The 24,492-nt window shown below is 45.7% G+C and overlaps 1 protein-coding gene and 1 long non-coding RNA gene across 2 annotated transcripts; both read left to right on the top strand.

Annotated features, from left to right (window-relative positions):
• Positions 1–3,194: 3,194 nt before the first annotated feature.
• On the top strand, positions 3,195–10,411 carry ING2 (inhibitor of growth family member 2). Its single transcript, XM_036300251.1, has 2 exons — positions 3,195–4,231; positions 9,590–10,411. Exons 1-2 carry the CDS (start codon positions 4,054–4,056, stop codon positions 10,258–10,260), a joined length of 849 nt encoding a protein of 282 aa, XP_036156144.1. The 5' UTR covers positions 3,195–4,053; the 3' UTR covers positions 10,261–10,411.
• Positions 10,412–14,164: 3,753 nt separating this feature from the next.
• Positions 14,165–22,649, top strand: LOC118651664. The gene is made up of 2 exons (XR_004966317.1): positions 14,165–16,888; positions 20,322–22,649. It is a non-coding gene; the product is annotated as an uncharacterized LOC118651664 (long non-coding RNA).
• The last annotated feature ends 1,843 nt before the right edge of the window (positions 22,650–24,492 follow it).

Below are 24,492 nucleotides of genomic sequence, written 5' to 3' on the forward strand. Positions count from 1 at the left end.
TAATAAAAAGCTTTTAAAATTAAAAAGTTGAAAAAAATAAAAGATTTCAAACTTAATTGGCCGGACTCACGCAGCTGCTGAATTTGAGGAATTCTTCAGAACTCTTTGCTACTCGTTTTCCATCAGAGTTTGAAGTTGTTGCTTTGCCCTCTCAGTATAAACAAGGGCTGCAGGACATAGGTTTAGAGAGAAGCATAAACATTTCCCAACAGGTACTTCTCAAAGTAGCTGATTTAGAAATTAAAGGTAATCCCAGGCACTTCTACTAATTTGGAGATTTCAGTTACTATTTTTTTTTAGGGTTACTTTATGATAGAAAATATACTGAAGAGCAAATCAGATACCTTTTTTTTTGCTTTATTCACAGGATTAAATTTCACCAATTACTTCTTGTTGCAGAGAAATGGGAACTTTTATTTATTTACATTATTTGAGAGCTAAGGAGAGGGGAAGAGGAGAAACATTGATTTGTCATTCCACTCATTTCTGCATTCATTGATTGATTTGTTATTCCACTTACGGACGCATTCATTGGTTGTTTCTTATATGTGCCCTGGCCAGACTGAAACCTTGGCCTATGCAGACAACGTTCTAACCCACTGAGCAACCTGGCCAGGGCGAGAATTGGGAACTTCTGCATTTAACAGAATAAGGGAACCCAATCTGAAAAAGCCTAACATTTCCAGTTAACTAATTACTGAGGAGAAAAGGACATGGCAAATAAGGTCAAAAGTTGAGTTTGGGGAGCATGGTGATTTCTTTCCCCATGTGGGTACATCTCTCCACAGAAGGCCTTCACAAGTTCGGTAGGAATAAGCCACGCCTTTAGTAAACGTTTATAAATTGACATAGCAAGAAAAGCACATCTGAAATAATTCACATACACACGCATATCACCATCTTAGAGTGTTCTTTATGGGTTTAGAGTTAGACCAACACAAGCTGAAAAAAATCATTATTTGCCTTTTTTACTTCCTTTCTGCCTGTTCAACTGAATTATGAAAGGTGAAGATAACGCTAGGAAAGGCCTCCCCCACACTGATCCTTCCTTCCTCGCACCTTGCTCTAGGCTCCTGAGGGAGTTCCCTCCGTATTCTGCACCACTGCCTTGCCTCACTTCTGGCTTCTAGCCGCCTGTCTTCTCTGCCTGCAGATCACTTCCCAGGCTGAAGAAAACCCACCGGTGCCTTCAGAGTCTACCTGAGTCGATAGAAAACAAGGCATCTTGCATTATTTGGGGCCTTCAATGAAGACCCGATTCAAATCTGCGAGTAAACAGAAACGGCAGGGTTCAGATAAAAAGCAATACATTTCTATTCTTAACTGCGACTGTTGTTTTTGTTTTTTTACAAGACCCATCTGCTTAGTCTGAACGATGGAAAGAATGACAATAAAACCCCTCCACGGCTCTCAGAAATACAGTGCACTGGACTGCCTGGGCTGCCTAATATTCAAGTGGTCAGAACCTCCATGATCCCAGGATAACGCAAGACAATCTCTGTGGAGAGCGGCTGGCGTTTGGACAGGTTCAATCCTGGACTGAGGAGAGGGCACAGTCCTCTCATGGCCAGTGCAGGTCCCAGCTTGGAGGGCAGGGTCCTCCCAGCACAATTACAGCCAACAGCTATGGTTGTGAGCTTGAACCTATGGTCCCAACACTGGCCCCACCTGGCTGAGTGGTGTGGGCTTGACAGAGTTCTGGTGCATGTAACTGAGTAGGATCGAAACTCACGGAGAATGTTGTAAACATCTTGATCACGCCCTTACTTTCCCTCCTGGAATCTGGCTATAAAATAAGGACACGGCTTGTAGTCCCTGGTGCTGTCGCTAGCTCTCCATCAGAGAGGACAGCGTCCCACCCGGACCCAGCTTTCTTCTCTTATCTGCCTTTTCTCCATCCTTCACCGCCCCCAGGCAAGGTCACCGAACCTGGCCGAGCTGGGCGGCACATCTCCACGTCCTTGTGCAATCTATCTAGCTGTCTTCCTTGGTAGACAGATGATAGATATTGTTTCCAATACTTCGAGTTTCTTGGAGCGCTTTTTGGGGAGTTGACATTTAAAACTTCCTCTAGATCAGTGGTTTTCAACCTTGGTTGCACATTAGAATCACCCGGGAACCTTTTTAAAATCCTGATTTCTGGGCCTCATCCTCCGGAAATTGTTACTAATGTTGTGGCCCCACCCCAGAACAAAGAAACAGAATTTCCGGAGGATGAGGCCCAGAATTCAGGATTTTACAAAGATTTCCAGGTGATTCTAATGTGCAGCCAAGGTTGAGAACCACTGTTCTAGAGGAAGGTCTAAATGTCTCTTTGCACGTCCATGGTTACTCACTATTAACAGCTGTTTGCAAAGCGCTCTCCACAGGTCACCATACAGGTGGCACCACCGCTGCGAAACCCCAACTGATCTCCCGCTCAAGGTTCTCTTTTCACTCCAGGGCACTGCTCTCGGGGGACCTGGGTACAGACACCCCCTAGAAGCGCCGTGTATCCGTCCTGCCGACCCCCGTTTATCTCACGGGCACTCGCTGGTACGCGCGCAGCGCCCATCTGGGACGGAACCGGCTCCCGGGCCGGCTTTCCATGGACACGCACAGAAACTACCCGCTGGCCGGGTCCGGCTCCGGAGGAGTGTGCGCCCGTCTACACTCCCCGCCCTCCCCCGGCCGCCCTGTGGGCTTCGGTTTGAGGGTAAAAGCAGATGGAAAGGTGTTGGTGTGCGCGCCTTGCGCCGCCTGGAAGCCCTCGCCCGCGTTCAATGCGTAAACATTGAACGGGAAAAACAACAAACACTGAAGGTTGTCTGCGGGTCAAACACGTTCCCAGGGCACAGGCAGCCGCACTTCACGCGACTCCCGAAGAGCCGGGGTGCACGGACCTGCAAGACACATGGGCGCCGGGGACGCAAGCGCGCGGAGGCCGGGAGGGAGATTCAAAAGGCGGCCGCCTGGGAGAGCAGGCGAGCGCAGGGGGCCCGTGGGCGCGCCGCCTCCCTCCGCGACCCGCCCCCCGCTGCCCCGAGGGCCCGAAAGCCGGGGCGGGGGGAGGCGCGGAGCTCGGAGCAGCGCCGAGCCGGTGGCCTGGCGACCGGCAGCGGCGGCGGCAGCGGCCCCGCGGGAGCAGCGCCGCGACGCATGCCGGGAGCGCGCGCGCGCTGCACGCCGGGCCCGGTAGTCCCCTCGGCTTCACTGCCTCCAGGTTGCAGCGCAAAGCGGCCGCCTGCTGCTCCTTTTAAGGCTCGCCCGGGGCCGCGCTAGACCCGCCGATGGGGAAGAAGTCGGTAACTGCGGGCCGAGGGACCCAGGCCGTGTCTCCCCCGCCCCGCGGGAAGGAGGCCACGCCGGGGTCCCCACCTTCGCTCGCCAGTCCCTTTCCGAGCTGGGGCGGAAAGGTGGGCCTGCCAGTCCTTCTCCTTTAAGAGGGGGCGGGGCGCGGCCTGCCGTTTGGGCGGGCCGAGAGCTGACGGACCAATCACCCGGGCGGCGGCGGGAAGGCGGGAGAATGCGAACCCTCCGGTAGGCGGTGGAGGCGGGCCCCCGGCCTTATTAGGAGGGAGGCCTGCGCAGGCGCAGTGGCGGCCGCCGCGGAGGGGCGGGGACAGGCCAGTGAGAGACGCTCCGACAGGCGCCGCGGGTGATTGGGAGAAAAGGGGCAGCGGAGGGCTTGTCATGGGGATCCGAGCGGCGAGACGGCGTTGGTAGCATCTGGGGACGCCGAGGGGGGCCGGAAGTGTCACCGCCGGAGACCCCGGCGCCCGCTCCGCTGGGGGGATCCCCGCTGCTCGGGTCCCGCGGAGGGAGGACAAAAAGGAGGGAGCCCTGATCTCGCCCTCGCCCCGCCCCTGGGCTGGTTACCGCGGGGGCGGGGAGTGAGGGCTGCTTTTGGGGGGAGTGGAGATCGGGGGACGCGGCGGTGCCCTCTCGAGCGGCTGCCGGGGTCCCCGCGGCGCGGGCTGCGGAGCAGGGTGGCCGCGGCGGCCGTGGCTGTTGCATGTGTGGCTGCTGGATGCGGAGGCGGCGGCGGCGGCGGCGGCGAGCAGCAGCGGCAGGATGTTAGGGCAGCAGCAGCAGCAGCAGCAACTCTACTCGTCGGCGGCGATCCTGACCGGGGAGCGCAGCCGGCTCCTCACCTGCTACGTGCAGGACTACCTGGAGTGTGTGGAGTCGCTGCCCCACGACATGCAGAGGAACGTGTCTGTGCTGCGGGAGCTGGACAACAAATATCAAGGTAGGGGCCGCGGGGCTGCCCATGCGGGTCCTCCCCGCCCGCGGGCCGCCGGGCCGGGCGCTCGGGGCCAGCCCGGGGAAGTGACACTTTCCCTTTCTCCGGTGACAGTCTCCTCGACTGCACAGAGAGGGGGTCTGACGTGTGGGACCGGGGAGAGGGGCGGGAGGCCGGGCTCGCGGCCCTCCCTTCCCCTCCCGCGATCGGCGAGGACTTCGGCGGGGTCTTCAGGGTGGGGGTGGGGGCTGCTCGTCAGCCCACGCTGCAAACCCAGCGGCTGCAGCTGGCGTGGAGGGGGATCAGCCATTTTAAGCAACAAGCATTGGCTCTGGGTCCGGCTTGCCCCGTGCCGCAAGCCTCCTGCCCGGCGAGGCAGCGTGCAGCCGGGCGGCGGGCTGCAGGGAGTGAGTGGCCGGGCTCCCGCGGTCGCCGGGCCTGGCTTCCCCCAGCCCCTGAGGCCCCCACCCCCCTAGGAGCATATGCATTGGAACGTGCGGGGGGAGGGGGCGAGAGGGGACCGCGAAGGCGGACTCGGGGGAGGTCCCTCCCTCCCTCCGCTCTCCGCTCCGGGCTCGGCCATCGGGGCGTCGGTCCTCCCCTGCCGCCTCTGGGCGAGTTCCGGGCTGTAGCCTTTTCCCAGCTCCTCTAGCCGAATGGTTAAAAGGGGAGGGGTCCCCGCGGGTGGAGGAAGAGGGGTGTGTGGCGGGGAGGGCCCCCGGCGCCGGGGGGCGTGGCCTGGGCGTGACGTGGGCATGGGAGGGGCGCGGACGCGCGCTCTCGCCCGCCGGGAAAATGGCTGGCCGCCGGGAGGCTGGGGCGGAGCCGGCTGGGCTGGCGTGCGGGACGTCAGTTCGTCCGCAGCGGAGTCACTGTTAGTGTGGGGGACAGGTCTGCTGTCATTTTCCGGCTCTTTGCCAACCATTCAGTTGTGACGAGGACGGTCAGCTCCCGGGAGCGTCCCCGACCCTGGCCCTGCGTAGGTTCCGGTTCTCATCTCACTTCCGGGTCTCAGGAGGAAGTGGGTGGTTGACCGGGCAACCGCCTGGCGTCCCTTAACCCCTCCCTCCTCCGCCAAGTTTAAGTGAGGAGGCGAAAGGCGCCCTTGGTGTCAGTGCCCACGGCGCTGGGACGGGGTCCGCTTTCTACAGAGTGTCGCTGGCCGCCCACTGTTAGGGGCCCTTGCCTGCCCGCGGAGGGAGGGGTCTCCCGGGGCCGCTGTGCTCTTAGCTGCCCCGGGTCGGGGCGCAGACCTGGGACATAACGTGGACAGAACAGCTATGCGGGCCCGTTCCCTGTTTTTCTAGACACGTCGTAAATCTAATGATTTAGTCTCTAAGGAACCCACTTCTGGGGCGGCATTTTCAGGCCCTTAGCATGTTAAGATACTTAAATGTCTCTGTTTTCGAATCTATAATTTACTTCTGTCTTCTGAACCCACAGTTGATAGGACTGGTCCATGTTAGGAGGAGGAGAATTAATGCTGATTACTTGCAGTGTGTCATATGCTGTGTCAAGTCTAGAACATTATCTCATTTAATCCTCACAGTAACCTTATGAAGTGAAAATTTATGGATAAATTAAAATGTGCAGGGAGTTTAAGTAACCTGTTCAATTAGGTGGGGAGTGATTGACCCCACAGCCTGGCTACTTTGGGTGACAGGCTTGTTTTTGAACTATTTTTATTTTTATTTTTTTCAAAGAAAAACTCTCCAAAGGTTTGTTTTTTTTACAGACTTGAAGCACATACACACACAGTACATACATGGTAACCTAAAAATGATACATACCTGCTTAAGAATTGTATATTCAGAATTTTTAGTTTTTCCGATAACACTGAAGTTAGTAAAGGTTTTCACATCTCTGTAAAAACACATACCTATATTTGCCTTCACAAAAGTGAAGCTTTTTTTTTTTTCATTTTAATTGGGGAGGGACAATTTGTTACAAGGAAATCTTTCATCTTGACCATCTAGAATTGTCATTAGTAGCTCTGTTAACATGAGAAATAGTATTAGGCCTTAAATGATTGAGAGATCATAAAAAATTTTCAGCTGTGTTAAGATTGTGATTAGTTCCAAGGTTAATATAAAAACGACCTAGTTTTGCCCTAGCCAGTTTAGCTCGGTGGATGGAGTGTCAGCCTGAGAACTGACGTGTCCCAGGTTGGTTCAGGTCAAAGGCACGTGCCTGGGTAGCAGGTTCAGTCCTGGGGGGGGGGGCTTGCAGGAGGCAGCCGATCAATGGTTCTCTCTCATCATTTGTGTTTCTCTCTCTCTCTCTCTCTCTCTCTCTCTCTCTCTCTCTCTCTCCCCCTTCCTCTCCAAAATCAATAAAAATATTTTTTAAATAAATAAAATGATTTAGTTTTCACTCTGCATGTGCGTGCTGAGTTAAGCTTTCTGTTTTACATATATTAACCTTAAATACTTTTGTGTTTTTTAAAATTTATTTGCTAGTTTTCAAGTATTTTGCGATTCTGGATCTAATACTGCAATATTTAGTGATACAAATTATGTAAGCAGTCAAAGAAATTTCCTAACTATTTAAGATACTTTATTAGAAATTACTCAGGAACCTTAAAAGTAACCATAAAAAGTTAAAAATAGAGAAATGAAGAAAGTATTATGATAATGAAGTATTTATTATGGGATTTGATTGTTAGAGAACCTCAATTTTTGTTCCAGTATTTTTGTTCATAATTTCCTGGGTAAATAACCTTTGAGCTAAAATTTAATACTTAATTTCAGTGTCTTCCTTTCAACGTAGGAGAAAATGCTTACTTGGTGAAGCCAGACATACAGATCTGGAAGAGTTAAAAGTCTGGGGTTGTTGCCCTACCTGGTTTGGCTCAGTGGTAGAGCACTGGCCTGAGGACCAAAGGGTCCCTGGTTCAATTCAGGTCAAGGGCACATACCTTGGTTGCAGGCTCCTCCCTGACCCGGGGCCACAGTCATGGCTCATGCAAGACGCAACCAATCGATGTATTTCTCTCACATAGATGTTTCTCTCTGTCTTTCCCTCTCTTTTCCACTCTCCCTAAAAATCAATGAAAAAGTCTGGGGTTGTCTCTTGAGCTTCATTTTCTCTCCGTGCGGAAGTGATGGCTTCCTCATGGGGTGCTGTGGGGATTAAGTGAGAAAGTCTTTATCACATAGACGTGTCTCAGTGTTAGTTTCTTTCACTTCATAATTAAGGTGTCTTAAAAATGAGAATTTTTATCTCATGTATAGCTGTATATGTTGGTATGCTATAATTAGCTTTCTAAGCCCTGATTATTAGATTATTAGATAAAGAATATTTGAAATAAGGTTCCCCTTTATTTTATTTATTTTTTAATATATTTTTCTTGATTTCAGATAGGAAGGGAGAGGGAGAGAGATAGAAACATCAATGATGAGAGAGAATCATTGATCGGCTGCCTCTTGCACACCCCCTTCCGGGGGTCAAGTCCACAACCGGTCATGTGCCGTTGACCGGAATTGAACCCCAGGACCCTTCAGTCCGCAGGCCGTAGCTCTATCAGCTGAGCCAAACCGGTTAGATCTCCTCTTTATTTTTAACCTTTAAATTTTGTGTGTTTTGGGGGGAGGTGGCGTGTACAGGAAAATATATAACTTCCTTATTTTTCCTGGAGGAAAATTAAGTTCTTAAGAAATCTACTTACATACCTACCTGGGCAAATGGGCTAGATAAGACCTTTGTTTAAAAGAATGCTATGCACGTGTGAGTACCTACAATTTCAGGGAGTAGCTTCTTGCTTTGTATTACCTTCCTTGCAGACAGCCCCATTGTGTGTATCTTACTCATCTAATATTTCTGTTCTTATCATTAGAATAATAATATTGGGATCTAAACAGTGATCTGCTATGTGTATGTGGTGTGATAAATTAGAGTTAATTTTTTGTTTCTCCATCTTTACTACGACAGAACTCTTTCAAATAGTGTTAAATCTCATAAGGATTAAAAAACATTTGAATAAAAACTAATCTTATGCAAATTTTGGTGATATCTGGTGCTATATTTTTTGTGTGACTCAGCTATTTTTAATTGATTGAATGTGTTCCAGGTGCTATACAATAACTAAATCAGCAATTCAAAAAAGCTTACTTAGAACCAACTGCTGAGTTATCTACAAAAATATAGTGATCCAATGCTGACTTTACTGTAATTCTGTTAGTAGCTTAGTCAGTTGATGCCAGAACATGAACCTAAACCTACTCTGGAAATAGTTTAAGTTTCAGAATTATCTCTTGTGGCAAAATAAACGAGCCATTAAAACTAATATGATGGGAAGCTAAGAGCTACTTCTGCTTTAAGGAAGTCCAAGGGCATGATAGGAAATTAAAGGTGTAGTGTCTCTCTGGAGTCATGCATGTCATTGATTGAACTAAATCCTGCAAATGCAATTGGGCAGTAATCTTCAGCATAGTCCTTGAATTTGTTTTACAGCTAGAGTCTGGCCTGTAAATTTTATATACAGGATTTTTTTGAGATTCAAATGAAGTGTAGACAGTATGGCAGTAGGTAAACTGTAAAGTGGTATACCTGTAAAGTGGTCAGTGAACCTGACCACACAAAATACTTTTTTAAAAAAATTCTTGTTTGTGGATATTTTTTCCATTGATTCCTAGAGAGTGTGGAAGGGAGGAGAGAGAGAGGGAGATTGAGAACTGGTGTGAGAAAAACATTGACGTGAGAGAGACATGTGGATTGATTGCCTCCCACATTTGTCCCTACTGGTGCTGGGGAACCTGCAGCTGAGGTACCCTTGACCGGGAATCAAACCTGCAATCCTTAGGCCCTCAGGCCAACACTAACTGGTCAGGTCACATAAAACACTTTTGATTATTAGGTAGCCACACATTTTTTAAAAAATATATTTTTATTGATTTCAGAGAGGAAGGGAGAGGGAGACAGAGATAGAAACATCAATGATGAGAGAGAATCACTGATTGGCTGCTTTCTGCACCGCCCCCCCCCCCCCCCAACTGGGGATCAAGCCTGCAACCTGGGCATGTGCCCTTGACGGGAATCGAACCTGGGACCTTTCAGTCCGCAGGCCGACACTCTATCCACTGAACCAGACTGGCTAGGGCACATTTTGTTTTTAATATTGATTAATGAATATTAGAGTTTTGTGTTCTCTTTTTTATTAGTTTATTTCTAAATATACTTTTATATTTGATAACATATGGTCTTTGTATGGGAAATAATGTATTTTTAATGTACACATACTAAAAAAGAGTGTGGTCTTATGGTTTGAGTTCATTCTAACTTTTCCAATTCTGTGAAAGATAACTAACTTGAAAAATGCTGTATGTGCTAATACACAATAACCTAATTTTTCCTTTTCTTTTTTAGAAACATTAAAGGAAATTGATGATGTCTATGAAAAATATAAGAAAGAAGATGATTCAAACCAGAAAAAACGCCTACAGCAGCATCTCCAGAGAGCATTAATCAATAGCCAAGAATTGGGAGATGAAAAAATTCAGATTGTCACACAAATGCTCGAATTGGTGGAAAATCGGGCAAGGCAAATGGAGCTTCATTCACAGTGTTTTCAGGATCCTGCTGAAAGTGAACGAGTCTCAGATAAAGCAAAGGTAGATGCCAGCCAACCAGAAAGATCTTCAAGGAGACCCAGAAGACAGCGAACCAGTGAGAGCCGTGACTTATGTCACATGACTAATGGCATTGAAGACTGTGATGATCAGCCACCTAAAGAAAAGAAATCCAAGTCCGCCAAGAAAAAGAAACGCTCCAAGGCCAAGCAGGAAAGGGAAACGTCACCTGTGGAGTTTGCAATAGATCCCAATGAACCTACATACTGTTTATGTAACCAAGTGTCTTACGGGGAGATGATCGGCTGTGATAATGAACAGTGTCCAATTGAGTGGTTTCACTTTTCATGTGTTTCACTTACCTACAAACCAAAGGGGAAATGGTATTGCCCAAAGTGCAGGGGAGATAATGAGAAAACAATGGACAAAAGTACTGAAAAGACAAAAAAGGATAGAAGATCGAGGTAGTAAAGGCCATCCACGTTTTAAAGGGTTATTTGTCTTTTATATAATTCTTTCAGAATTTACTTTCAGAAAATGTTTTAGGGTAAATGCATAAGACTATGCAATAATTTTTAATCATTAGTATTAATGATGTATTAAAAGTTGTTGTACTTTGTCTGTGACCTTACTTTTCTGCACTGAATTACCAAATATTTTGAACCAGGTAGTCTGTAGATCCCCGATGAAAGGAGCAGGGATGAGGGAGAGGGTGGGGTGACCATTAGGAAAACTTCACAACCCATGCCTATTTCATTTTCACTTAAAATGTGATTCTATGTTTTGGGCTAACACCAAAGTTTTGCTGGCATTTTTTAAGTTCTACGTGCTTAAAAAATGTTAGATAATAGTTGGAGTTCTCTGCAAGCATTACAGTTACCGTGGGTGATTTAAATGTGAGCACTATATACCATTTAGAGCTTTCTCCCTGGCCCCGTTTACACATGTTTACACATACACTTGTTCATCTCTAGTCTTCCTAGGATTTAAGGAATTAGAGATGGTAACTTGGGATTCCATGTGGAATAATGTGCTCTTATGAGAGCGTTTGCTGCTGTCTTTTCCTTAGTAGCATTTTGATACACTGTTAGAGGCCCATTTATAAATGCCTTGCTGCTGCTGCTTAGACACATCCAATCTAATGCTTAATAAGGGACCTGTGTTTTGTTTTGTTTTAATTGGGACAGGTAAGAGTGGTTAGAATGCCAAAAATGCTGTCACTGACTTATATTGGCAAAATTGGGGTTATGTAGTATGGTTCAAGGTTGAGCAATGAAAAAAAAAATCCATCCTATTTAATATTTTCTACGTTGACCCACCGTTGGGAAGCCTAGGCCCAGGCCTCTCGCTGGGCAAAGGGCATATACTAGTCTTTAAATATTGCCTTCATGTCAAACAGTAGCTTAAATAGTTTTGCTAGTGGCTATAGTTCATTGCTGTCCCAATCAGTGATTATATATTATTTTAAGTAACAGTGCGTTTACTTTCTTAACTTTCTGGTATTGGTGCTGTTGATGCCTTCACATTTAATTAGCTAATTATAACAATGCAATTAATAATGTGTTTGTAAACAGAATTTTCCAAAATCCTAATATTTTAAGGGTAAGGGATGTATGTCCATATATTCAGAGAATTTTTTGGGGGGTGGCAGGGAGCAGCAGATTGACTAGTCCTTATATTTATGTTTAACATACTTTTTATTCCTCATTCCTAATCTGATGATCTTGATTTTTTTTTTGATTAACATGTGAAAAATTCTGTCTGCTTGTTTGGGAAAAAAATTGTTTTTTTTCTCTTCTAGCTCTCCTGTGTGACTTTCAGGCACGTCCTCCCACCTCAGCTGGGTGTCAGGTTATTCGTGTGCACGTAATAGGAGATTGGCTTAAATATCCCCAAGGTTCTTTGGAAATCTTCAGTATTTTCACTGTAGTGAGGATTTTAATAATCACATGACTTGTTTTTCTCTTTCATTAATTTTGTCCTTCGTTTTGAGGTAGGAAGATACTTTATTATTTTTCTTTTTTTTCTCTTAATCTTTATTGTTGAAAGTAATATATAGGTCCTCCTTTTTTCTGAAGACACTTTAAAGGCAAGCTTAGAGACAGGTAAATGCACAATATTTTATTAACTTCTGTCCTAAGGATATTGATTGGCGACTAGAGTTCATTATATTACTTCCTGAACAAGGAATATTAGTATGATTAAGATTTTATTTTATTGTAACTGGTTGAGTTTTAAAATCCTTTTCTCTCTCAAGAATATAGCATTTTGTCTTAATAATTACATCCTTGTTACCAGGATAGAGCTATTTACCTGATGCCATTAAAAATATGAGTATGTGCAAAGCCCCCAAAAGCTTTTACATGTGACTTACACAGGATTCAACACTTTTTATTTCTTTCTTTTTAAAAGGAATACATTTTTATTGATTTCAGAGAGGGAGAGAGAGAGAAACATCAATGATGTGAGAGAATCATTCATTGATCAGCTGCCTCCTGCATGCCCCTTACTGGAGATTGAGCCTGCAACCTGGACATGTGTCCTTGACCGGAATCGAACCCAGGACCCTTTAGTCCGCAGGCCGATGCTTTAGCCAGTGAGCCAAACTGGCTAGGTCAATCAACACTTTTTAATACATAAATTTGATTAAGCATATCAGTAAATAATAAACTTCCAAATAGAAGTGCCCAAGTTTGGATTATTCTTGACAGGAAAACAAATGTAGGAAATTGTGAAAGACGTGCTCTCTTGACCTAACGTTTGAAACAGTTTTATTTTCATGAATTTCTTTTTGTTTTCTATACCTAAAAGGAATAGAAGTCTTAAGTTTGCATAACATTATGACTGGCATTTTTTTAATGTATTATATATTTCATATCTTTTTTAAAAATATGATTTTTATTTATTTCAGAGAGAGGAAAGGAGAGGGAGAAAGAGATAGAAACAGCAATGAGAGAATCACTGATTGGCTGCCTCCTACACGCCCCACACTGGGGATCGAGTCCACAACCTGGGCATGTGCCCTGACCAGGAATCAAACCATGACCTCCTGGATCATAGGTCCACGCTCAACCACTGAGCCACACCGACCGGGCTAGATTTTAGATCTTATGTCATGCTTACCAATGCATACCATATACCAGTGGTTCCCAAACTTAACTCACAATGAAATTACCTTGAGAGCTTCAAAACATACTGGTACTGTGTCCCACCCCCAGCAATTGTGATTTAATTCATTTAAAATGTGGCTTAAGTATTGGAATTTTAAAAAGGTCCCCAGATGCTTCTAATGTACAGAAATGTTGTAGAACTAGTTGTTATATTTTGGAAATTTGAACCTATTGAAGACTGCTGGTGGGTTCTCTACATCTAGATTTTTATGTGACAGACATAAGTGCTGGTACATACCAAGAATTGTCCCTGCCCCCAACAGTTCCACCAACAACACCTGAAGCCTCAATGCTCGATGCTTGTGTGCTAGACACCGAGCAGTGGTGGTGTCAGAGAGGAAAAGGTCCCTGCTCGTGGACCGTACATTCTGGCGGGAGAGCCAGACGTCTGTCATGTCAGGGAGCTGTCAGTGCTGAGAGGGAAGCCCAGCACAGAAAGAAAGTGGGAAGTAAGGCAGACAAAGATTTAGGGGTGGGAGGAGTAGAACGAGCATCTGACTGTGGGAGGGGCTAGGAGATGTTGGCTCTTGGAAGCCCGGGTAGGAAATTGGGAAAGCGTCCATGTTCTTTAAAGATCACTCTAGATACAACACAGAAAATTTATTGTAGGGAGCCTGGTGAAGAGAGATTCTGGAGACTCAAGTCTTGCACCAAAAATATTGCTGACTTAGACGAGGGTGGTGGGAGGGCTGAGTGGTAGGGCTCTGCCTGTGTTGCGAAGGTACAGCCATCAGGAGGACTCGGCCCATGGAGTTGGGGGCTGATTTGGGGGCAGGGACAGAAGATAAGCATTTCTGAGTTAGCCTGTGAAAGGAGTTTAGTCATGTGACTGAAATCACTCCTGTAAGTAGAGTAGTGCTGCTCAAATTTTAATATGCCTATGAGTCACCTGTTTTTTTAACTGCAGATTGATTCAGGAGGTCTGGCATGGGGCCTGAGATGCTATACTTCTCACCACCCCTCAGTGAGCTGATGCTGCTGGTACAGGGACCCACATTTTGAGCAGCAACCATGTAGACCCAGAAAGGGGGTGAAGGGGACTTGTGGTACTACAGCATTTAAAATGGGGAGGGGCCCAGCCAGCATGGCTCTGGTTGAGCATTGACCTGTGAACCAGGAGTGCACGGTTCAATTCCTGGTCAGGACACATGCCTGGGTTGCAGGCTCAATCCCCAATGTGGGGCGTGCAGGAGGCAGCCAATCAATAATTCTTTCTCATCATTGATGTTTCTATCTCTCCCTCTCCCTTCCTCTTGAAATCAATAAAAATATATTTAAAAATAAAGAAGGAAGGAGCCATCCAAGGAGACTTTGAGATCTCTCAGGGAGGCAAGCCAGAAAAATGTGGCACATCAGAAACAAAAGAGCCCAGCCAGTGTGGCTCAGTGGTTGAGTATCAACCTATGAACCAGGAGGTCACAGGTTCGATTCTCGGTCAGGGCACATGCTCAGGTTGTTGGCTCGATCCCTGAGGCAGCCAATCAATGATTCTCTCCCTTCCTCTCTGAAATCAATAAAACTATATATTTTTTAAAAAAACAAAAATGAAGGAAGTTTCGAGAAGAGTGATTTCAAGTTCTGTCCAGTAAGAAGAGGATAGTGAATTAACCGTGAGACTGGCGGATTGTTAAATTTAACAGAATGCAAGTTGAGGGGATAAAAGACTGGACTGGAGAGAAAGGGATTGAAGTAGAGTCAGCAAATGGACTCGAGTTTTCATGTATGTGGAGGGATACATGGAATAGCTGAGCTAAGGAAAGGTTTTAACGTGTAAGGAGATAAGACAGCATGCGCATATGCCGACTGGAATATTGCATCAGAAGGGGACAGATGCATGTAGTAGGGAGGGGTGGGTTATTGTAGGAGCGAAATCTGAGCAGGCAGACGAGAAGCGAGAGCTAGGACTCCTGACCGGTTAGTCTCAACAGGCACATGGTCAGTTCCAGTTCATGTGTCAAAAGGGAATGCGGTGCTTTGACTCATTTATTCAAATATTTATTCCGTAGGTATTATTACGAAGCACCATTTTGAGTACTGGGGATAAAGCAGTGACCAAAACAAGACAAAAGCCTGTAGCCTCGAGGCACTTGCAGTGAATGGGAGTAAAGGCAGACAGCCTGCTATACTCGGTATTAGGGAAATGAGATCATTCTCTTCGAATAGCTACACTTTCCCAGGGAAGGGCCGGGCGGGATGGCCTGTCGGAAGTCTCCAGGAGGGGAGAGGTGCGTATGACTCGCTGACAGCAGCAAAGTGAATGGACCAGGAGTGCCAGTCAGAACTGGAGGTCAGCTGGAGTCTTTGGTCATGACTTCAAATGAACTGGTAACTCATCCTGTTGCCTGGATGCAGGCATGAAAAATGAGTACAAAACCTTAACATTTCAAAGTCTCTACAGCAAGCCAAAAAAAACGGCAGCTCCCATCCCTTCTCATATACCCGGTAGGTGGCTTCCCTGAGAGATCGGTCCTCATTTCCCCATGGAAATGAGACGCGCCTGTCCGAGGAGCAGTTGGTATAAATGCGCTAGACTGCTCTCCATCCCTTCCTGAACCATGTCCTTAGAGACGGATGTCGTTCTACTCTATTTTAAGTCAAGTATAAGTTCTCTCGCAGTTACCTTCACTGTGTTCCTAATCTCCACACGCCAGTTAGAAGGACCGACGCTCCTGTATCATAGCCCACATCCACCTGAGGGCTGTGCTCTGGACCGGAATTCCAGAGCTGTGGACCTCTCGGCCCCTCTGGCTCCCTGTCCTGCCCCTGCCGCCGAGTCAGCTGTGAAATGAGTGATTTAATATATGGTTATCCTGAAAGTGTTATTATTCATGTTCCTTAACGTCAGTCAGAGGAAGGAGTCCCAGTCACAAAGCTAATGGGATAAGTTCATAGAGTAACAGCGTGTAATTCACGTGTGTGGTCATGCCTTTAAAGCAGCACTTTCTAAGCTTTGGGCAGAACCATCTGGATGGGTTTTGACATTTCCACACACCTTTCTAATTTTATATTTAAAAGTGTTGTTTAATTAACAGTTTTCTTAAGAACAACTCACTCTGATGTCAATTTATTTGGAAAAAGAAGCATGTCGCTTTGGTAAATGGAAAATGGGTATCCCTTTCTGTGAATAGGAGATTACCGAAACACATAATGAAACCAAAGGAGTCATTAAATTTCAGCTATGTAGTATTGCCTATGAAGACTCAGCCCCAACTCTACCCTCCCTTTATGTTTAAAAAAAATATTTTTTATGTTTTTATTGATTTCAGAGAGAGGAAGGGAGAGGGAGAGATAGAAACATTGATGAGAGAGAATCATCCATCAGCTGTCTCCTGCACACCCCCTACCGGAACCGAACCGTGACCTCCTGGTTCATAGGTTGATGCTCAGTCACTGAGCCCCTCCAGCGGGGCTACCCTCCTTTTATGAAAGGTGTGACTAGTAACTAATATTAGGTGAGGGTGAAAACCATGACCAGCAGAATTAATCTTTCTGCATGATGTAACCAAAAGGATTTGAAGAGAATTTTGAGCACTACTGTCATCTTGGTCTGGGAAGTGCTTTTAGCACCAAAAGGTTAATCATTGCAGTTCCTTGCTTATTAGCCTAAAACAGAAATATTAACATGTCTTAATTTAAAGGCATTTACCTCGCTACGTGCAGACAGAATGTGCCTCTTAATAACGGTTTCTGTAAACCCCCCCCCCCCCCCCGAGGCATCGCCGGCATTATCTGTGTCAGTATTAGAGTAACTGGCATTACCCGACTCCTCAGGAGCCTCTAATCTCGCCTGTCTTCTAATCTCAGGAGAAACACCGCAGCCCTTCCAGTGCGATTCTTTGGGGTTGAGCGAGAGTTCCGGGCAGACTTGTCTACAGTTGCTTTCGGGCCCAGCCTTCCAGCCCTGAAAACCCCCTTAGAGTCTTCAGGTAACTTCCGCAACGACCCGCTTGCCAGTAGGTTATTGACTTAGCAGTCTCCGCTATTTTAAAAAGTCCAGTTTCCTTAAGAGTCGGGCAGTGTCACGCCCGTGCCTGTCATAAACACTGAAGGGATGAGATTTGTGGTGTAGCCGTGTGTTTTGGTCTGTTGGGTAGCTGTGCATATAAGCATTAACGGAGGCTTTCACGTTTTTATCATATTGGGTAGAAACGGGCCTGTCTTCCATATGTCCTTCCATCCCTTGCGGCGCATGGAGTCTTCATCCTTGGACTCCGCACCGAGTTCATATACAGCAACTTCCTGTACTCTACCCTAGGCTGGTGTTTAGCATCATCTGGCTGCCGTGAATGATTTTCGTTCTCCCTCGCTGCTAAAACTGTCTGCCCGTAGCTTGTCTTCCTCTTTGGGCTCATCGTGTGTTGGAAAAGCATTTAGTCAGACGTGTGTCCAGCGTCACAACAAGTAGATTCTAGTGCTTGAGCTTCAATGGATGGTTCTGGTTTTTTAAATATGTGGGCTTTTCCTTCCCTGTTCGTGACCGTGTTCAAATAGCACTGTTTTGCTGTAGACTTGCTTTGAACAGCAAGTTCCAATTACTTTACTTGCCCAGAGCCCTTACAGCTCACTAGCTTCCCATCTAGAAGCCGTATTCATACAGCTCACTAGCTTCCCATCTAGAAGCCGTATTCATACAGCTCACTAGCTTCCCATCTAGAAGCCGAGGTGGTAGGCCAGATGGCCAGGTTTCTCTGCAGGCGTGAGGTTAGGGACACGGCTCAGGCCTCCAGCGGGCGGCCATGACTTCAGTGTCTAGAGAAGGACTTGTACTTCCCAAGAAAGTGAAATGGTAGCAGATAGCAACGCCCTGGCTCCACGATGGACTTACATTGCACATTTGTGCCTTCCTGAGACCGATATCCGCAAATGTCAGTTTTCCTCTGTGATCTATAGAGTATCTATGACTTTTTGGTTATAAACTTTAATTCCTCATCAACTTTTTTAAAAAGGAAATTCTCACAGATTAAGAAAAGTGATTCTAGACGGTAGCAAAATAGTGACTGGAAAGTTATTCCGTTTTGAGCACAAAACGTTCACAGTAGCTTTGGCTTTGGATGTCTGGTGCATGAGTGTCGCCTTGGGTATTCTCTTCACCCATTTAAGTTACTTTGGGATAATTCTGACTAAAGGTATGACTTAGTGAAGCTGGCAATCTAGACCTTTCCTAATCGCACGGTGAAAAATAAAGGAACTTCCATGGCTAGGTAAGAAAAGGAAAAAAAGAAGGCTCTACATTATTTCCTTTCTATTTAAGTCTTCACGGTATTCAAATTCATCTTAGATCAATTAGATTTCTCTTTCCAAGAGTAGATTAAATGAAGCTGATGGGATGAGGAACAATACTGTTCAAATAAGAATTGTCTGTAAAATATAACGGTTCTATGGCCTACCCACTAAGTCTTGAAAATACTTTAACTTGTTCAATTATTTCTTGATTAGAATTGGCCTAGATTTCCTATGCACACCGGGACTGTAACCTTTGTATTTGATCAGAGAAACTCTGTAAGAGACCATTGTTCATAATCTTGTACCTGTTTCTGGGGAAGCGTGGACCATAAAGGGCAAATAATAATACGGATCTGAATTCAAGCCGCATCTTATTATTACCATACAGGCCAAGTAGGCGTGAGAATCGACCTCTGGGTAATAATCTTGTATTCCCACTGGGCTCTGAAATTTATTAGAATTTAATATCATGGTACTCCTTTGGCTCTAGTCTAGACCCTGTAAAGATCAGCTCAATGTTTTCCTTGGAGATTTTCATTGTTATTTCAAAGTGGTATAATTTGTTTCTGTAAAATGCATTTACTGAAAAGGCAAAATTATCTGTAGAGAGAAGCCAAACCTGAATTGTGTTTGTGTGGAAGGGGGGGTGAGGGGGGGACAGGGCCTCTAGGAAAAAGGGCTAGCCAACTGCCCGAGAGCTCCAGCCTAGACAGTCACTGGCAGAACGCATTTCCAGCAGTTTAGTGAGAAAGTGGGAACTCTCGTAGTTTGTTCCATCCTGAAATTAGTTGGGGTCGTCAGGATGATCAATAACTGAAGAATGCAGGAATCAAATTATTCTTGAAACAAGAAAATTACATCAAAGTGGTATTTGATGTGCTGATGGCGTCTCTCTACTGAGAAGTCATAGGCTCCTGGTCAGTCTCTATAGGTGTGTTTGGTAAAACTAGTTTGAGAATAGCTTAATGTTTAATCCGAAGAGAATAAAGTGTCAAGTGCAAGTGAGGATGATGGGCAAGGGGAAATGTCCCTTTTCACAGTCATGCTCAGTTCACTAAAAAACAAAGGGCAAAGCTCTCCTGTCACCATCTTACGGTGACACATCACCTCTAAAAAGGTGAAGAAGAACCAGTTTTTTCTCCCATTGCCTCCTTATCTTCTTGAACACCGTCCTGGGTTAGACAACAACCCACTTAGGTGCCTCAAATTTGACGGTTCTGGGGCGCCTTAGAGAACATTTGAAATACTGATATTGGGATACCTCCTTTTCTCAGATCATCATAACCTGCACTCCCAAGTATTTATCATGTTTAATACATTTTTACTTATTTTTCATAAATGATCAATTTTATAATGTTTTAATCAACTGTGAACTAATAATTGTAATACTCAATTTGGGAGAAAGTTTTTAATTTAGAGACATACATATTTTTGTGGCAAAGAATTATTATAGGGTAATCCAATGACACCTAAGGATAAAAATACATCATTGGGATACTATTTTGTCAGGGAAGTGGAATAAAGATGTAATTTCAGGGGGGAAAATAATGTTAAATTTTAATTTGTTGGTATACTTAAAATGTATGGTATGGTATTTCTATTCCGTCAAATATATTTGAGTGATATACTGGTTCTATTTTTAAATGTCAGTACAGAAAATGTGCCAGGATATATATTCTTTGCAATCATGTAAGCTTATGATGAAACATTTTAGAGGTCAACTTATATGCGTGAGTAAAGACACGGTGGTTTTTTTTTTTTTTTTAAGTTAGTAGAGCAAAAACATTAGAAATCATTGACAGAAATAATCTGTTCAATACTTTGGCCTTGACCTTCTCACCTCACATGGTTTATGCTACTTCAGCCACCCATTTCCATGGTGTTACCTTAGACTCTGAAAAATCTTGTGCCTCCTACCCCCAAAATGAATGGTCCATTTCCAGCATCCTGCCCTCCGACCTCCACCTCCTGTGGTTCTAGCTCACTCCCTTCTGTACTCTGACTTGAGCCAGGACTTCCAAAATAGTCCCACCTAACCTCCCAGCCTTGCACCTACCTCCTCAGGTTGGCTTTTGCTTCTTTACCTGACTCCTTCCACAGTCCACCATGCTAACCACCTGGTTCCTTCTTTCTCAGCTCCTGTGTCTCCCTCCCTCAACCCTGTTTCAATCCAACTCAGCCCACCTCACTTCTGCATCCGGGTGGCGAGAAGGAAGCTGGGTTAATTCACAACGGTGCTGACTGCTCATTCCTTCGTTTCATGACAAAGCTCAGCAGGCCCTGGAGTGTCCTGGCCTTCCCACAGCTTCTACATCAGTTACTCCTTCACTTGCTGAGACCCTATTCTACTTGCTCTTCTCTGCCTTTAACCCTCTAGGCTAGGACCACTCCTCCTTTCACAATCATGAAGGTGATTAACCTGCGTCTTATTTCACTAAAAACAACCACAGAGTGAGCCAGAGATCACCTGCCAGCCCCAGCAGACTCTCAGCCTCCTGACGGATGTGTGTTTAAGGCCAATGTCCCTCTTCTCATGGGTAGAAGCTTTGTTCCTGCAACTCTTCCCTCTGTCTCAGCTGTTCATGTTCCCTTTGTTGGACTTTTCTGTTGGCCTGTAATGTTGTTATATTTCCAATCTTAAAAACAAGAAGGAAAAACAATAACGAACAGCCCTCCGTCCCCTGCCAACTAATGTCCCATTTTCTTTGCTCACCTCTGGAGAGAAACACCTTAAAAGGGTTGTCTATTTTTGTCTCACTTTCTCTCCTTCATTCTTTTCACATTGGCTTTTTCTCCAGCATCCCAACAAAACTGCCTTCATGTTATCAAAAGCAATTGTCAGTCGTCTGCCATTATCTTTTCCTGCCAGCGTTTGACACCAATGATCACTCTTTCTCCAAGTGCTTTCCTTACACTTGGCCTCCGGGATACGAAGTGCACTTGCTCTCGAATCTTCAAGTCACCGATGGTTTCTTCTTGGTTTGCTTCGCTGAATCCTGTCCTCCAAATTCCAGCGTCCCAGGCGAAGACTTCAGGAGCCTGTTCCATCCACCCTCACGCCCTTGGTCACCTCCCCATCTGGTGGCATAAACACTTCCATGCTCTGATGACTCCCAAATGTGTGTCAGCTCCCAGCCCCCACATCCAGACTTACATATCCAGTTGCTCCTCAACATTTCCTTTGCTGCCCAAACCTAACATACAGTGTCCAGCCGGCGTGGCTCGGTAGTTGAACGTCGACCTGTGAACCAGGAGGTCATAGCTTGATTCCCGGTCAGCGCACATGCCTGGGTTGTGGGCTCGATCCCTAGTTTGGAGCATGCAGGAGGCAGCCGCTCAGTGATTCTTTCTCATCATTGATGTTTCTATCTCTCTCTCCCTCTCCCTTCCTCTCTGAGATCAATAAAAATATATTTGAAAAAACAAACAAAACAAACTTAACATGTAGCTCCTGACTCACGCTCCTTCCTGGCCATGGACCTACTCGTTCCCAGTTCCCAGTCTTCCTCTTCATGTAAAAGGCACTTCCAACTTTTAGTTGTTTCTGCCCAGCATCTTGGAGTCACCTTTGACTGCTTCTGTTCTCTTATACTCCAGGACAAGTTTGTCTTCAAATTCTGATGGTTTGACCTTCGATATACTCGCAGCTTGCTGCTCCTGCTCCTGGCCTCCCCGAGACCAGCGTCAATCACTTCCGCCAGGACTGCTGGAATAGCCTCCCCACCAGCTTCCTGTTTCCACCTTTGCCCTTCTGTTTGTTTCCTACAAAGTTGCTAGAGTCCTCTGCTAACAGACCCGTCCCATAGTAAAATCCAAAGTCCTTACAATGCCTTCAAGACTTGCTCTGGCTTCAGACTCTGAGTTCTCCTAGCACTCTCCTTTGCTCACTCTGTTCCAATCACATGGCCACCTGGCTGTGCCCTGAGCACGTGGCTCACTCTCCAGCCCCCGGCCTTTGCACTTCCTCCTCCCTCTGCCTGCAACGGACTGCTCAGAGTTCCATCTCACTCGCTCCCCCCACAGCTACTCCACAAATACCTACTTTATGCCCTGGAATGCCTCCTGTTCCTCTGACCCACCCAAACGCTTATCCAGCTCCACCTATGTTAGGAGGAGACCATAATCTATGAACCTCTCATGAAAGGCTGTTTACCTGACCTTGGCCTTCTCAGAGAATTTTAATATCGTTAGTCCTGCTGCTGTGACATTGATCCAAACATATCTTGAAGTTGTGGAAATTTGAGATAGTCTATAATGGGTATGCAAAAAGAAAAGAAAGAACACCAAGGAAAAGGAAAAATTTTCTAATGTTATCTGCCGTTTACCTTTAATTTTCCATCGTATGGTTATTTGACTCTCTTTCCACCTCCTTGGTGGAGCTATGTCTGTTCTCAGCTGTGTGATCAGTGCCTGGAATAGTGCAGACGCACCATATGTCCTTAATAAATATTTTTTTTTAATGAATGTCATGAAACTTTTGTTAATCTAGTCCTGTCTCTGGTCTTTAAAAAAAAATGTTTTTATTAATTTTTGTGAGAGAAAGGGAGAGGGAGAGAGAGAGAGAAACATCAATGAGAGTGAACCATTGATCTGCCTCTTGCATGTCCCCTAGTGGGATTGAGCCCACAACCTGAGCATGAGCTCTGACCAGGAATTGAACCATGACCTCCTGGTTCATAGGTCAACACTCAGCCACTGAGGCCGGCCTGTCTTTGGTCTTTAAACATGTCATCCCTTCTCAGTAGGCCCATTTTCTTAGAATGAAGATGTTGAGAGGACCAAGTGCTTGTATATATTACTAAGAAACACTGATGATTCTGATGTGGGGTCCACTTGTCAGGCCATCATGGGAGCATTTAGCTATTGCGTTCTTTATCTAAATTTAAAAGCTGATGTATTTAGTTCATCTTCTGGAAGAAAGCATGTTTGGGAGAAAACAGACATTACATTTCTATTGGTATATAATGTTACAGTATTAAAAACATGAAAGAAAAGCAATGAAAACAAGCAAGACCATGTCCCTGAATGCTTTGGTTCCAAAGCAAGAAGTAAAACTGAGGTTGAGTAGAGGACATGAGAAATTAATTTTAATGATGCTTAATTCTTCAAAGAACAGTACATAATACAAACTGCTATAGAGGCATGAAATGGATCGTCACCATCACAAAATACTGTTGTCTATTGGGCAGTTGGGCCTGAATAAAGGAAGACAGGGCTTGCTGATGTCTTTCTGGCATCTGCTGTGAGCTCAGATTCTCGAATGACCAAGTCCTCTGCACAGGGCTTGCTTTTCCACTGGGAAAGATGAAGGGTCAGCTTACTACCTTTGATTTCCTGTGTCAAAAAGTAGGAAACCATCTTCTGCTATCCAGACATCAAAACTGCATGGCTCTAATCCGGGAGGACCTCCCCCACGGCTGTCTGTACAAATGCGTTCTTTTCCAGGTGTTCTTCACCTAGAGAAGTGGAAGACCAGACAGCAAGTATGCAAGGTGGTAGGGAGGTAGAAGAAATGCCCAGAATGCTACATCCAGGAAGATACAGATTGGTCAGAGTCTTGTATATTTTGGGTAAAGGGAGCTATAGGAACAGCAAATATCCAGCAAAAGTATCCCAGTTAGGTACCCACATCCTGCCCCTCACAGCAGCCAGCGGGGCAGCTCTCCTCACACCGACAGGGCCTCCCTACAGGAAAGACCAGCCTCTGCTCTGGCGTCAGGGACATGCCCCATCTGAGAGGAGGGACATGATCAGGAGACTCACATAAGGCCCAGGATTGCCCCCCACTCACACACACTTAGGTCTGCTCCAGTGGAAGCAGAACATAATTCCAGGGAAGGCAATTATCAGTAGCAGGACAGTTCGTCTAGTGCACTCTGCTTACACGGGTATTCTTTTTTTAAAATTTTTAAATTAATTTCAGAGAGGAAGGGAGAGGGAGAGAGAGATAGAAACATCAACGATGAGAGAGAAACATTGATCAGCTGCCCCCTGCACACCCTACACTGGGGAGCAAGCCCTGCAACCTGGGTTTTTGCCCTAATTGGGAATTGAACCATGACCTCATGGTTCATAGGTCGACACCCAACTACTGAGCCATGCTGGTGGGGCTGGGCCTGAGAATTTAATTGTCATAAGACGTGAACAAGAGGAGAGCACACATTTTTTTACATGCACATGGGAGCCCCGTAGGAAACTGAAGACCTAAAGAAGTGGTTAGAACCAAATGATTATACACCACGTTGGGCAAAGATGATACCAAATTAGTCAACTGTGAGAATGAGACGAGACAAAGGGACTTTGGCCC

The sequence above is a fragment of the Myotis myotis genome, unplaced genomic scaffold, assembly GCF_014108235.1.
Source record: "Myotis myotis isolate mMyoMyo1 unplaced genomic scaffold, mMyoMyo1.p scaffold_m19_p_3, whole genome shotgun sequence".
NCBI lineage: Eukaryota > Metazoa > Chordata > Mammalia > Chiroptera > Vespertilionidae > Myotis > Myotis myotis.

Bases quoted from the DNA above. Each gene is read 5' to 3' on its own strand.
- ING2 (XM_036300251.1), top strand. From the start codon at position 4,054: ATGTTAGGGCAGCAGCAGCAGCAGCAGCAACTCTACTCGTCGGCGGCG. The intron at 4,232-9,589 runs GTAGGGGCCGCG...TTTCTTTTTTAG, and splicing joins GCTGGACAACAAATATCAAG to AAACATTAAAGGAAATTGAT.